General features: G+C 38.2%; 2 protein-coding genes across 2 annotated transcripts in view; one reads left to right on the plus strand and one right to left on the minus strand.

Moving 5' to 3' along the window:
* The window catches only part of ell (elongation factor RNA polymerase II), a 44453-nt gene extending 29207 nt beyond the window's left edge, over positions 1–15246 (minus strand). Inside the window, exon 1 of the mRNA XM_077226620.1 lies at positions 14937–15246. Within this exon, the coding sequence (XP_077082735.1) occupies positions 14937–15071 (135 nt within the window). The 5' untranslated portion in view covers positions 15072–15246. The remainder of the gene's footprint in view (positions 1–14936) is intronic.
* Positions 1–15323, plus strand: part of LOC143736071 (uncharacterized) — a 795401-nt gene that overhangs the window by 77172 nt on the left and 702906 nt on the right. The window lies entirely within an intron of this gene.

Genomic DNA, 15323 nt, shown 5'->3' on the forward strand with positions numbered 1-15323 from the left:
AAAAAAGTATATAATTATAACACTTTATATAGGGCCATTTTGCATTAAGAGTAGCCTAGTTTCACGTTTAGTACATTTTGCTTACTAATTATTTAAAATAATATAAAAGTACTGTACATATGTAATTAAAAACGTTTTCATTATGATATTATTCATTTTACTTTAGTAAAAAGATCTGAGTTCTTCCTCCACTGGTAGAGATTAGAGGAATTAAGAGTAAAAATAGAAGATAATAAGGTTTTGTCAGTGACACTTTTTATATATTTATTGATACAAGTTATGACTAAATTAAAAGACAAAGTCGTCGTTAGTGAAGATTATGCAACAGTATTTAGAATATAATATAATATAACATGCAATGCAAACTAGTTTGGTTACAGCTCAGCTGTATAATTCTCATTCTATCATTCCCCCTGCCTCCATTACATATCTGTGTCACACAAGTGTTTGATTACCACATTTGAGTGATCATTGCAAAACGTGTTTATAAAATATATTTATTCTGTTTATAGCTACTGTGTAAAGTACCCATCAAAAGTTTGTACACACCAATAGGAAAGTGTCCAAACTTTTGACTGGTATACTGTACTATAATACACATAAATATTGCTACTGTATTATAATATACACATAAATAATATCGGCCGATATATCGGTATCGGGATTTTTTTACTCCCTAATATCGGTATCGGCATCGGCCCCCAAAAATCCATATCGGTCGGGCTCTACTGAACACCTTGTAAATAAAATCATTGTTTATATTATGCACCGGAATTTGAAAAACTGAAAATATTTGGCAGAATATTTTGGCCAAAATAGTTTTGGTGGGCCAAAATTATTGACCAAAATAATAGTTTTGGCCCTTGATAACTACTTCATCCAAAAAAGAAACTTAACATTTCTCTGCTGTTGAGTTTCTGTGTGCATTTCAAGCAGTTCAACTGAAATGCTAGTGTTCGGCTTGTTGCTGAAGAACTTAACTAAGACTGGTTGATCACCTTTAAAGCGGACACCCTGAACAGATTTAATTACCAATAGTTTTAAGTTTGACTTGGTTTTGGTAAAATAAATAAATAAATAGCTGGTGCATCACTAGTTTATACATGTACATACTAAAGAATTGACTTAGGCTACATCTACATTCATCCGGATACATTTGAAAACAGCGTTTACATTTAAAAACTCTCCGTCTACACTAGCATTTAAGCGTTTTCCACAAGTTTCTCATCTACACTGAAACGTCGAAAAAAGATACATTCACCTTAATTCACATGCGTAAACCCCCACAAAAGCTTACAGAGATACAGATGGAAAAATGTATCCACTTTGGAGAGCGTTTTCAAAAAGCTTTTCTACTACAAATTACATGTAATACTTCGACACAAATGACAATTTGTGACAATACTCTTTTTAGTCTAGTCAAGGTTCAGTCGACAAAGTCTGAGCATTTTAGTCTTTAGTCAGAATTATCCATGACTATTTTCATCTAGTTTTAGTCAATAAATTGTATTTTAGTCTCTTTTTAGTGATGCAATTCTATTTATCCCAGTCAATATAGTATAAGGACCTAGTAGTACAGACGAAACCAAAGTTTTCTTTTAGCCAAAACCATTTCAAACAAGGTTAGCCTATCTTATATTATTTTTGCCTAATAGATAGGGCTGGGTATCGTAACAATTTTCGATACCGATACCTTGACTTCGATACCGGTTCCTGAACGATACTTTTTTCGATACCAATTTTATCAATATAACATTACCTAAAAAAAAACTTTAATTTTTTCAGTTTGTTGACTTTTTTACACATATTTTGAGTCTGTAAAAAAGCACCAATGCTAAAGTTTTCTATGTTTCCTAATCATTTAACAACATGCATTCTTTACTTCAATGAGCTCATTGTTTCTGCCTTTACTTAATGCATTGTTTAACAATGAAACTGTGTGTAATGCATTTCAATTAATTTTCATTCAGTCACCCCTGATAACAGATCACTCTAAATTGTAATTTAGACGCATGCATTTTCTGTAAAGCTCCTTTGAAACGATATGTATTGTGAAAAATGCTATACAAATAAATTTGAATTGAATTAAATATAGGCTACTGGGGTGCGGGATATATGCCTCACGCTCAGCACACATGAAGCTTGCGCAAAGCACTGGCAAAAGTAGCCTAATGATTATGGATGTGTCGGGAAACGATAGCAAGGAGGTATTTTAATTGTTTATTAATGAACAAGTGTTTACTAAACGTGTTGGCTGCAAAGATGATTATTGCGAATTTGCAATGCTGACTCGTCATCCCTGCAGTAGTGAACGCGCGCGCCCGCGCCTATATGGATTAGGTAATCAAACTATTTATTTCTAATGGTTTCGTTTAAAAGTAGACATATTTTGAACATATATAGAACTATTTCTCATGTCTGTGAGGCAAGTATCCTATACGCTGAGTTTTGGTTTATATGTGACGCGCTCCAGTTCTTGTAGTCGAAGGCGGATAAACTTTCTACTCGAGTGTATTCTGTGCGCTTTTAAGTGCAGATTTACCGTGTTACCGGTCTTGGCAGCAATTATCTAGTCGAAAATATTGCATCGTGTGCTTATGGCATCGAGTCGGGTGCATAGGTACACTTTTGATCATTTCCACATATTTTCTATCTATCTGGGTTGGACGCTTACGCTCACACACACACACACACACACACACACACACACACACACTACAGCCTCACGTGCGACGAGGCACGTCTCTGGGCAGCCGCGTAAACTAGTGTTTTTCCGCCACAGCCAATCATGCTGCATGTTTATTGTATCACTGACGTAGACGAGACTAACCACTTAGGTACCGAAAAACAAGACATGTTTCTATACTCTGTAGTATCGAGGCAATTCGGTCGGTACCTAAAAAGTACCGAACTCGGTACCCAGCCCTACTTATAGACTCAATACATCCATTCCAGACACGGAAGACGATCTGATTTGAATTTACAACATATTTATTTTACCAACCAAACAAGTTAGTAGTACACACGATGAAATGAAAGTTTTTCCAAAAGTAGTTTCTTCTTCTCCCAAAGACGCACCCCGGCTGGCCGGCCATCGGTACCTTTCTCTGCCAGACTTAACTTTGTTTGTTGTCGTTTACGCTAACTCACCACGGCTGCATCTTCTAAATAATGCCGCGAGTGGGGCTTCAGGAAGTGCCGACGCCTGCCTCTGCGCAGTGCGACCTGATGCAGCCCCTGAAGTGAAACACAGGAAACAGAAATACTGCAAAATAATAATAACGTTATTTCGTCGTTTTGTTTAGTCGTGTTATAACATTTCGTCTCGTTTTGGTCAACGAAAATGGAGATTTTGGCACAGTTTTTATTTGGTAACCAAATTAAGTCTCGTTTTTATTTGTCAACAATATTGCATTATACATTTAATAATAGTCAGTCACATGACCATTTTATTTAGTAAATTTTCGTTGACGAAAGCAACAGTACGCACCAACGGAGCAAATATTGTACCAGGCACAGCAAGCTCAAAATGTTCAAAATATAGGAAGAAAAATATAAATATTGTATTAGTGGTAGGGGATTATATGAATGTATCTCTGACGGGAAAGGAGTTTCGATCGATTTTCTTTTCCTCTTACCTCAGAATACAGTAGTGTTTATAAGCGCAGCGCTGCTTTTGTGTACAGTGGTACTCAAAGAAACAGCGCCAAAATATATTTGCTCAAAGGAGCTGTATGTAAGAAATTTATTTAAATTAATCATAAAATGGCCCTGATATGTCACTAGACATTAAGAAATCATGTTCATTTCAAATACTTACATCACTGACAACAGTAGTCCGGCCAGGATATTGTCATTTTAAAAGTGAAGTTGCAGCCCTCAACTGATGTTGATGTTGTCATGTTGTGTTTTGGTCTGATGCGTCACCCTCCACCTATCTACCAATCACGAAGTCAGTAGTGTTGCGGCATCCGGGTTACCACAGCTGCAGCTACAAACGTGTCGGAATCGGAAAAAAAAAAAAAGTCTAACGTTGCGAATCAGATAAACTCAAACTCGTTATGAATCCGAAATACTTCGTGACAACGTCCGAAATAAAACAAGGATCTGTATAGGAGATGCCTTTGAAAGATGGAGACGGCTGTAAACGGAGAAGAATTTCTGGACAGGTAAGATTCATCTATGTTTGGCTGACTTGTACTTGATGTAAAAGGACATTTCAAATATTCATGACAGTCGAACACAGTTATGCATGTTCGTGCAAAGTAACGTTACGTTAGCTCATATGGAGGAGGTGGGTCAACGAATTGGAAGCACTATAGGCGCAATTCCACGGTAAAATAACTTTTTCTAACATCCATAACATCAATGTAAAGCACATTGTAGCCTATGATGTGAATAATGTGTCCCACTTGGAACGTTTTGTAGCCTACTTGTTTATCATGCAAGTTCTACAGCCAAAAATAATAGAATGACATGTAATCTTTCACATAACATATTTTAGCGTTATGGACGTGTACTGCAGAGTAAGTTAAAAAATACAGCTGGTCGCTTTCACTTATAGTGTCAGCTAAATGAATAGCTGTATCTTTGATATCGATTACACACAGTGACCGAGGCTTGTGCTTGTACTTACGTTAATGACAGATACCTACCGTTAGTATACTAACAGCTACTGTTCTAACAATGTACTGTCACATACGAGCGTACATCTTTACGATTATATTTGGCTAATCGCCATTAGTAAATTTTTGCGATATATAATTACTTTGCAAAACATCTCATTTGAAGCATAAACATAATTAACAGAAAAAAAAACTTAGCCTACTGTGTAGGACTCGTCACTTGCCATTGGAAGCTTCTGTAGCAGCCTACGTTCTTGCTGTATCCTGCAGCCTATCTGGCAACCTCGAGTCAGGGAGGAGGGAGAGGGGATACACCGCTCTACAGTAATTTGAAAGTGATTGCAGTACCAGTTTTGGCCACAATCCTACATACTGCTCCTTTAAAAGAAAAAAAATTAATCACCAACTGGTATCAGAATCGGCCAATTTGCTTGTAAAATCGGAATTGGCCATGAAAAATCATGATCACCGGATCACTAATGACGACATAACTTAAAAGTGACCGAAAATTTAAGCTCTGTGTCCCTCTCATGTCATCCAAACCCATATGACTTCCTTAATTTTTCATGTGAACTATCATTTTAAAGAGACTATTTTTGCTTTCTGTGTGACAACTCTTTGTTTGATACGACAAAATCTTTGGACTCCGTTACAACAAACAGAAAAAGCAACAGAGTGATGAATTAACCAGGATGCCACAACACATTTCCCTATTGACATTCAAACAACAGGCCAGAGCAGCACAGTAAAATGGCAGACCCATTTATTTGCAGAGCCAAGTCATTCTGATTATCCGTGTTTTTCTGTCCATAGCCCCTTTCACACAGAGATTCCGGAAAATACACGGATAAAGTGACCCGGGATTTGACCCGGGTTCGTTTGATTTTGGTTCATTCACAATAACAGTAATTTTCCGGAATCAGAGAGTGCGTTCACACACAACCCGTAAAAATCCTGTAAAGACACGTGACATCGATGTGACATGTAATGTCTCAGCAGCGTCTATAGTTTGCCTATGAGCTGCGATTTCTCTTTGAGCTGCGAAACCACGCTTTTGCATTTTTTTCTCTGATTCGATCATAAACTAGCGCATTACGTGCCGTTTCACTAGCCTGCTTTCACTTCACTCCAGCGTCATCATTACGACACGGCATTGATTACGGGTTATGTTCACACAGCGCGCGTTCCGGGACTGATCCTGGCAATATTACTAGGTCCCCAACCCGGCATCAATCCCGGGATCAATCCCGGGTCGTGTTTGCGTTCACACAGAAGCAATTTCTGGCAATTTCCCGGGATCAACACGCTGTGTGAAAGGGGCTCATCAAGCATCAAAAACCCAGCTCTTATCCTTATACAGTATTCATAAGATGCGACAGACACAATCTACTTTTATCCACAGGTAACTAAGATGTAGACGAGATGCAATCGGGTCATCACTGGCATGTGCGAAAAATGGTTCCTTGGGATCATAATTTGCCTGAATAAAAGGGGTCCTATTATGCTTTACACTAACTAAAGTTGTAAAAGTGAAAATGTTGCCGTTTGAGCATAAAAAAAGATCTGCAAGGTTACAAAGCTCAAAGTCCACTACAAAGGGAGATTTTATTAAACAGAATCCACTTTCCAAGACCTACAACGAATGTCTCGTTTTGACTACAATGCGATTTTTCCGGATCTTATCGGGTCATAATGTTACTCTTCTCACAGGCTGGTTGAACTGTGCTAGAGAAGACCGTGTTATCGCAATGTCAGAGAGACACTTTTCCCCACCCCGTTTCCAAAACTCATTTGTTTGACCTTAACTAAGGCTGACGAGAGAGGTACAAATTTATTTTAAACATGGTTCCTGAACATTACAACCCCCGACGTTTATCTGTGCGATGCACATTTTATGGAGAACAGCTTGTTTTCTATTGCTTTTGTAAGCTCTCACTTTTGTAAGACGGTTTACCGCTCCTTAGGAAAATTAGCCATGGTTTTGTGATCCATTACAGTTTGTATCACCTTATTTTTCTGAAAAAAATCTCAATTAAATGGTGGATAACATCATATCTATAATGTATAAGAACATTACAAAAACATACCACTCTGAAACATCTTGTGAAATCAGTGCTTGCAAAATTTGTGCATGAAATCAGTTCTGCATGATCCTCTTGTTCATTAACATTGTCAGGGTCTGAATCTGGCTCGAATTGGTTTGAAATTGACCCCATATCTAATATTTACCCTAGAGAAGAACTTGCCGTTATTGAGGAGTGGGACATTACCCGAACACACGCTAAGTGCTGCCAAACACACTAGCCCAGCTAACCGATCACAACACATTTCGTATTTCGGAAGGAGGGGCTTCTTCGAAATCGGAGTTCAGGGTTCCAGACTGCGACCAAATTGGTCGCATATTTTTTGAGAATGTGCGAGTTAAAATGTTATGTGGTCGCATCTGTGCGAGTGGACGCTTGAGCAACAGAACGCCGTTGTATCAGCTGCTGCAGTCCGTAACTTATGTTCAAAATGAACGAGTAGGCTACATCATGAATTCATTTTCCAAACCGTGTTTTTGACCTATTCTGAATCACTACGGTACGCATATTAGTGGTGGGGGAAAAAATCGATTCTGTTCAGTATCGCGATATTTTGCGCACACAATTATATCGATACAGTAGCGCAAAGTATTGCGATATTTAATTATAAAATTATCTGTTTTACTTTCCGGTTTTCTCAGAGTTTACTCTGATCATTTACATTTGCGTATTACATCCACGAGGTGGCGCTTGTTGCGGTGCTTTGTTGTCGTACATTCGACAGCAAATTCAAATGAAAATGGCTTCAGTATTACGGTTGTACACGACGGGTTTATGATTATTCTCAGGTTTATGTTACTCTATTATGTCTGCTTTATGTTACTCTATTGTATTTAAATAATTTTAAGTTATGTGCTGGGAGCTCAGTGAGTTTTGTTTGTTTCATATTAAATATTACCTGCTCGGTCTTGTCTGTCAGCGCGTTGTCATTGTCCTCTATTTTTCACTGCTTGAGAACATGGGTTGAAATCGCCCTCTAAACCCTCATTCACTAAGTTAGGCCTATTCCCTAAGTTAACGTTAGTCCACTAATACTGTTCACTTGAAGGAGTGAATGTAAACGAGTGAGCGACAGGCGTTGAGCGTTCATAAGCTGTACATTCGTTAATGCAGTGCAATGTGGGACAGAGACGTGATCTGACACGCGTCCCATTTTCTCACAAATCTCTACGTTTATTTAAATAATTCAAGATTGCTCTTATGAGAACACTCGACAAAACTGACATTTTGGCATAATTTGTGTGTGTTATGGTTTGTTCAAGCCCGAAAGAGAACTTGATAGTGACACGCGTCTTTTCTGTGGGTCGTGTGTTTGTGTGTGTGTAATACAGGCAGGATTTAACGGATACTGCGTAATTGCGTTAAACATTTTTAACGCTTTAAACTTTTTTTTGTTTTTGTTGCGGTGCCGCGGTGGGCAAGTGATGAAACCAGTGTTGCAATGTGTCCCGAATGTTCAAGAACAAGTTTTTCAGTTTTTGCACTTCAGTTAATGTGTAGGAAGATAATGTTTACAGAATTAAATGTGACATTTAAAGTGAGGTGAGCGGTCTTATTTTCCTAATTTTTTTTGTAATACCTTTGAATAATATGGGGGACGTGAATCGCAATATCGCAGAATCGAAATCGCAATACTTGCTGTATCGCAATATATTGAGAATCGCAATATTGAATCGTGGCCCAAATATCGCAATACTATCGAATCGTCACATTTTTGCCAATTCCCACCCCTAACGCATATAATAAGTGTTTATATTCGGACTATTTTATCCCGGGGTCGTCTCGGCTGCGGAGTAGCCCAGTGCCTGCGTGACTCGCCATAGACATTAACGGAGAGAAGTTCCGTCTACAATGTTCTTCCGCAAGACACGTGCAGTTTATTTATTGACGAACGTAGACGAGCGTGACGCGCATTGCACACTGATGGTCGAACGCGCCAATTACGAATTCACGATTAAGGCATATAAAAATGATAAAAATAGTCTCACGAAACACAGAGCCCCTTCCTCCTACGTCTTTTCAGCAGTTATATTTTCCTCTGTCGAGTGATTACTCTCATGATCGCTCGACAGACGAAAAGGAAATTATTATAAAATGCAGAAGGTAAGGAGTGTGAGATTTCTGCTTTTTGTTACAACTATAAACTTTGATAACGAAAAATCTGTATCAGTTTATTATAATACTCCAATCTTTTAAAATGTAATGCATACATTTGAATGTTTAATGATTTTTAAAAGATAGAAATTATATAGATGGTATATAATTGAAATGTAAAATGCTTAATTACAGATTAAAATTACTGTCCAAAATCCATGAAAATCCTGAAATTTGGCAATGATAAATAATATATTACAGGTATTTCTGCTGCAACCCAGAAAGCCTTTGCTTGCCTTGGTCCATTAAAACCACTATTCATCAGCATGCATTGACTGATCCCATGGCATGTAGCAAAAAAAAAAAAAAAAGGTGCGACCAAATCATATGCTGGTGCGACCAACTGAGAAAGTTGGTAGCACCAGTGCAACCAGTGGAAAAGTTAGTCTGGAGCCCTGGAGTGTTCGAGCAAGACTGGGAGAGAGGAGCAGTAATAACGTTAAATGTAAAAAATAAAATACGTTTTTTGAACAATCAAGCATGAAAACATAGTACACCGCAAAAAAAATAAAACTACAAACTTTGTAAAAGGGCATAATAGAACCCCTTTAGCCAAAGTTTCCTGTGCTAGACCTGAACAAGACCTCAAATCATGTAACTTAATGAGGAAACATGAGCAATTACTTTTCTAAAGGCCGGGAGACACCAAGCCAAAGGTCGGCCATAGGGCAATACTGACTGGCTGTTCAGCTTAGCGAACAAATCAGTGCACGAGAATAAAAGTGATGAAAGCGAGAATGAGGCCTGTCGCGATAATCAATAAATCAATTAATCGCACGATAAAAAAATGAGCTCAAATGTTTCCAGCCACGATAATTACCATTTGCATGCTTGTTTGTTTTCCTCATCTCTCTCGCTCTACCAAAGAGACTGGATGACAATATCAATGCTGACAGCCACACATTGATTTTCGAATGTTTTTTTTTTGCTGAGCCTACCGGTATTTACAATCGTATTTGATTGCAGATCGCGGTAGCGCAAGCACTACCTCTCGCTCGTCCCTCTCTCTCTAGCGCACGCTCTCTCACCCTCATATGAGGCGCCGTCTAGGGCTTAAATCAAACTTCATTCACGCATACATATATGAAACGCTTGCATACACATATATTAAACAGTCAAACATGCATGTATACTGCTGAATGCTCAAATATGAGATGCACAACAACACACCTAAAGTCGCTCACGCACATACACGCAAACTCTACACACACGAGATGAGCGCACACACAAACTCTCCACGCACATAGCCTAATCATATGAGACACGCGTGGCACACAAACTCTCCACGCACATATGAGAGACGCGCGCACACACACAAACTCGCGCACACTCATGAGACACGCGCGCACACACAAACTCTCCACGCACATACTCATGAGACGCATGCTCACACAGTACATAATGCATATGATTCTCAGTGTGAACGGAAGTCACACATTGGTAAGTGCATTTTTTGTTAACAGAGACAGAGTCCATTGCTTTTATTGTTTTTGGTTGTTTTGTTCATTTAAATAGTCTTTAGAAATAAAAGTTTATTGATCTTTGAAAAGGTGTACCTGCATTATTATGCCATTATCATTATTTTAGATGAAAATGGTCACAGAACGACAATATTATCGTTTATCGCAATAATTTCATGGACAATTTATCGTCCAGCTAAATTTGTTATTGTGACAGGCCTAGCGAGAATTCGAATGCAGACAATTTTCATAATATAAAAAGCCAACTGAAATGAAGAGTAATCAGCATGACTGATATTAAAAATGACAAAAACAGACTATTGATAACAGGTGATATAGACAGATATTTAAATGACAAAGACAAAGGCACAGAACGCCGCACATTCTAGTTGACAATCACCATCAGTCCCTTTGGTGTGTTCAAGCGCAGTTTGAGACGCAGCTGTTGAGAGGCGGCAACAGTCAGATTTCATCGCCACTAGTTCTTACGCTGGCTTTGTGTCCTGGGCTTAAGAGGTCAAAATTATGATTTTCACTAAAGATGCACTGATATTAAATATTCATATAATTGTCTGAATTATTTAAAAATGAAATAAAAATAACTATATACACAAATACATTCCTATGAATTCCCATAAACAATTGTTTAAATTAAATGTCAATTAATCGTTAACTAACCTCTGATTCCGAAGCAGGGGTGCTACTAAGTTTTCAGGGTACTTAACCTACACAAAATAGGTGTAATTTTAAAGTGTCATCGGATGCAAAATTCACTTTTAAAATGGTGTTTGCATAAAAATGTGTCTTTGCAGTTTATGCACAACTACCATACATTGAAAAAAAAAAACTTTTTTTTAAATCCTCAAAAAGTAAACACAATCTTAATAATCAAGCCGTTTGGATTTTCTGAGCAATACGATGTCATATAGAGTGCCGAAGTTATGATGTCACTTTGTAGGACAACTCGGAAGTTAGCGGCGCAAAGGGTTCCCTCGATCGAAAAGCTATGCATTTTCCCCATAGACTTTTGGAAAATCGCAAAAAATAAGATCCGTGTTCAACAAAGAGTTGTGACCCTTACACGTTTTGTCCATCAAGATAATCTTTACAAGTTAATCCAAAATGTATACATTTTGAAGCCTATATAAAGTTTAAAAAACCACAAGCAGGTTATAACTGGTGTGTTTTATGTCATAGATCAAAACGTGAAAATATTTAGAGGCTTTAACCACAGACCTTATTTCAGGCGATTTAGCAAAAAGCCATTCAAAAAACCCATAGACTTTAGGGCGAGGGAACCGGAAGTGCTAAAATGCTAACTCACTTCCGCGTTTTGGCCTACAAAGTGACGTCATAACTTCGGCACTCCATTGCAAACGCTCCGCCCACGACCACTGACAGTCTGTCCTGTATTATATCCGTCCTCAGACATTTTTATACTGTCCACCAAGGTAGGTTGCCAAGGCAGCACTTTATGTGTCTTGTGTGACACCCCCCCCCATAGAAGACAGGGGTGGGGTGAGCAGTTGCTCATTATCATTTAAAGAGACATGTACCGAAACGAGTCGCTGTGGACAGAGCTGTTTTTGAGGAGGTAAAAAGGGTGTTGTTTTACACAACCATTGATGAATTAACCAAAGTATGTCACAAACTTTACATGAAGACCCTAAAGAATCACACCAACTTGTGGAAAATGGGCATCCGATGACCTCTTTAAAGCTTGGCTTTCAGTGATTATAGGGAATATGACCATCACGTAACAAGTGCTTTTAAATTTGCTGACATTAGAAGTGCTCTATTTTCATAGCATGACAAAATAAATGCTTTACATGAAAATGTGATCTGTAAAATCACAGTACATAACAGATAGCCTTGTGTCTTATCATTGAAAAGGTCTAGCAGAATACAAGCATATTTGTTTTAGTTAAAGTCCAAACTGTTTGTGAAATTATGTTTATGAAAAAGTGGGTCTTGATTCCCCACGCGCCATAGAATTGGAGCGCACAGCTGAAATGGAGCTGGGAGATCAGCATTCATCAACCAGGATCTTTATACTTGTGTACACGGCACAATAAAACTACATAGAATAAACAAGTAGTTCTTATGTCCAGTAAAAAAAAAAAATCACTTCTTTTGGAACCTTAGTTAATTATGTTTCAAAATGAACGGCTAGCCCACCTAATCCATTGCATGGCTTGAAGACATTAGGTGTGTTCAGCTTTAAGCAGCGCTGTGCAGACCGACAGACTATTGCTTGCGGTACTTTTTATGTTATACACTGATCGGTCTGATCGATTAAAATACGCATCTAGATACACTCGCTTCATCGATCCAAGCTTGTCTGCTGCATGCGTTTTTCACATGAGCTGCACACACCTCAAAACTACGCACTCTAATGATACATACATACGTGTGTACGTGTGTGTGTGTATATATATATATATATATAATTTGTATATGCTGTAAACAACAGAACAATAACTTGAATTATTTAAGGCTACACATTTAGAGGCTCACATTAGCTTAATTTTTTTTAAATATATTATTCATAACCTTCCATTTGGAAAAGGTTATGCTGTCAATTAGCAGATAGGATTCGTAGGGTTTGTGAAATTCAGTAAGTACTTATATACAACGACAAAGTATGCGCATGTTACACAACACCCGTCACGCGAGTAGCCAACATTTTTCAAAACACGAGACGAAGGATAAAACAGATGAATTTATTCAACTACTTAAGAATGTTGCAACATTTCAAATCAACAAGCTCTTCAGAAGACAGTTGAGTCAAACACATTTAAATGTGTGATGGCTATATATATGAAAAAAAAGAGCAAAAAATAAATGGCAAAAATAAAAACCATCTAGACAAATTTCTCATGAGCAACCAAAATGCCCTAAGCAATAAAAGCAAAAGTACATATGCAAAAGTACCAAACGAAGACTATCCTACTCTAAACTTACAAGTAGCATTTATGCACTCTGCTTGAAAGCTAAAAATACTCAAGCAAAGCTTCAGCCTCCCTCACAGAGTCACATGTAGCCAGTCGACTTGAGTTTCACATATCACATCTAAAGAATACGCCACATTAATCACTGCATAAGACAGCAACACTTAAAATAGTGAATGTCAGCTTATCGAAGTCTGGTTTATCCAATTGTTACAAACGGCTTAAGTGTAGGTCGAAAGTTGTAATTTTATTCCTATAACCCAATTTACTGACATCATCAAGTGTGACTCAACTTCCACTCTAGTTTGAATACGGAGAGTCTTGGCCTTTGTTGAATTTTGGATCGAGTTGCATTTGCTTTATTATACAAAACATGAACCACGCAACACGAGGGTCTTCCTTAGATCTGAAACAACGCACACAAATAAATGCATGTTATTAACAAATATCATCCACCTGACCAACCTGTTGTATCTGCAACAGTTCGCGATCCTTCCATCCAAAAGGTGAGAACCCAGACCAAGTCATTCAACTCAAAACATGCCATAAAATATTTGCTTTTCAGATCAGTGGACACTCAACTGCTTTATGAAAATGTGGCAACCATGTTTACACGCATTCATGATAGATTCCAATGGCAACAACTCACAATCTCAAAGACACAGATTCACTGCTTTGCAATGTGGAAAACTGCTTCCAACTAAAACTGGTGAATACAAATTAGTAGCAGGGCTGGTTTAAAATAGAAACAATTGGTTCGGACTCATAGGCTGAAAGCAGCATCTATCATATCTTATCCAAACTTATACAGCTTACATTAAGCACTAATTTCTGGTTTAAACTAGGACTTTTATATTCAACTAACAAATGTTATCAATGCAACGTCATATGTTCAGTTAAACCCTGACTGCCTTGCATTATCTTTTTGTTGTTGTTGAGTAGATAAGCTTGTAAAAATGGCCAACACACATTAAAAACGAATCAAATTAAAAAAAATGAATGGGAATTAACGGTTTTAATTCCACTGTGACAAATGTCTATTTTATTGGAAATAATATATCTATATGTATCAGTCTGAAAAGAAAGTACATTTCATATTAAGTTACATTTGAGATTTAATTATTGAAACATTAAAAAGTTTAAATCAGTGGTTCTCAACCTTTTGGATTCCTTTTTCATGATCTTTAACTTAGCAATTAAGTCATCTTGTGGTCCCTTGCTGGGCCCCTGGTTGAGAGCCAACATAACTAGAAAAAAATGTCTATTCATTATTGGAATTTCCATGACTTTCCCAGACCTGTAAATCGCAATTCTACAATTCTCAGACATTTGCAGGTTTTCCAAGACCCTGGGAACTCAGTTGCTTTAAACGAAACCACCAGACCAACACACATATATAACAAGTTATATATATTTTTTAATTACCCTGCTATGGGTTAAATTAATATTTCGTTAGTGTATAAAGTGCTTAATAAGGAAGGCACGGCAGCAAATGACAGGGATTGGTTCGCTACACCAAAGTTCCTGGTCGCTTTAAGGGGAATTTGTTCAGCTGAGAGGGTGATTTGCTGTCAGGCAGGGAAATAACTGTCGCCTGCTGCTCACTGTTAGCCTGTTAGCAATGTTTATCCAGCCTCGCGTTGCAGTCGACGCGCGTCTTACCTTGTTGCTCTGGTAGTCTTCAAATGCTCGCAGCGCGCTGTCAGTCAGCTTGACGTGATAGACGGAGATGTTGCTGCCATTGCTCACTCTTCCACAGGACAGTCCGTAGCACTGATCCTCCTTCAACGCCGCCATCTTGCTCGCATTTCCCACCACGCTCACGCGCCTCTGCCGTGAACGCAACAAGCAGATCGAGTGAGGGAAGGGTATGATTATTCATGAGGCGTGAATTACGTACAGGCGGGAGGGGGCGTGGCTTAGGGGTAATCATAAGAGGGATGGCCAGTGATGGGAAGTCTGGCTCATTTCCGCGATTCGGTTCTTTCAAGCAGATTTTTTCAAAGAACCGATTCGAAAATGGTTCTACTGTTTTTACGTCATCACTGA

The sequence above is a fragment of the Siphateles boraxobius genome, unplaced genomic scaffold (genome assembly GCF_051911475.1).
Source record: "Siphateles boraxobius isolate OS27281-9 unplaced genomic scaffold, OSU_SipBor_1 13, whole genome shotgun sequence".
NCBI lineage: Eukaryota > Metazoa > Chordata > Actinopteri > Cypriniformes > Leuciscidae > Siphateles > Siphateles boraxobius.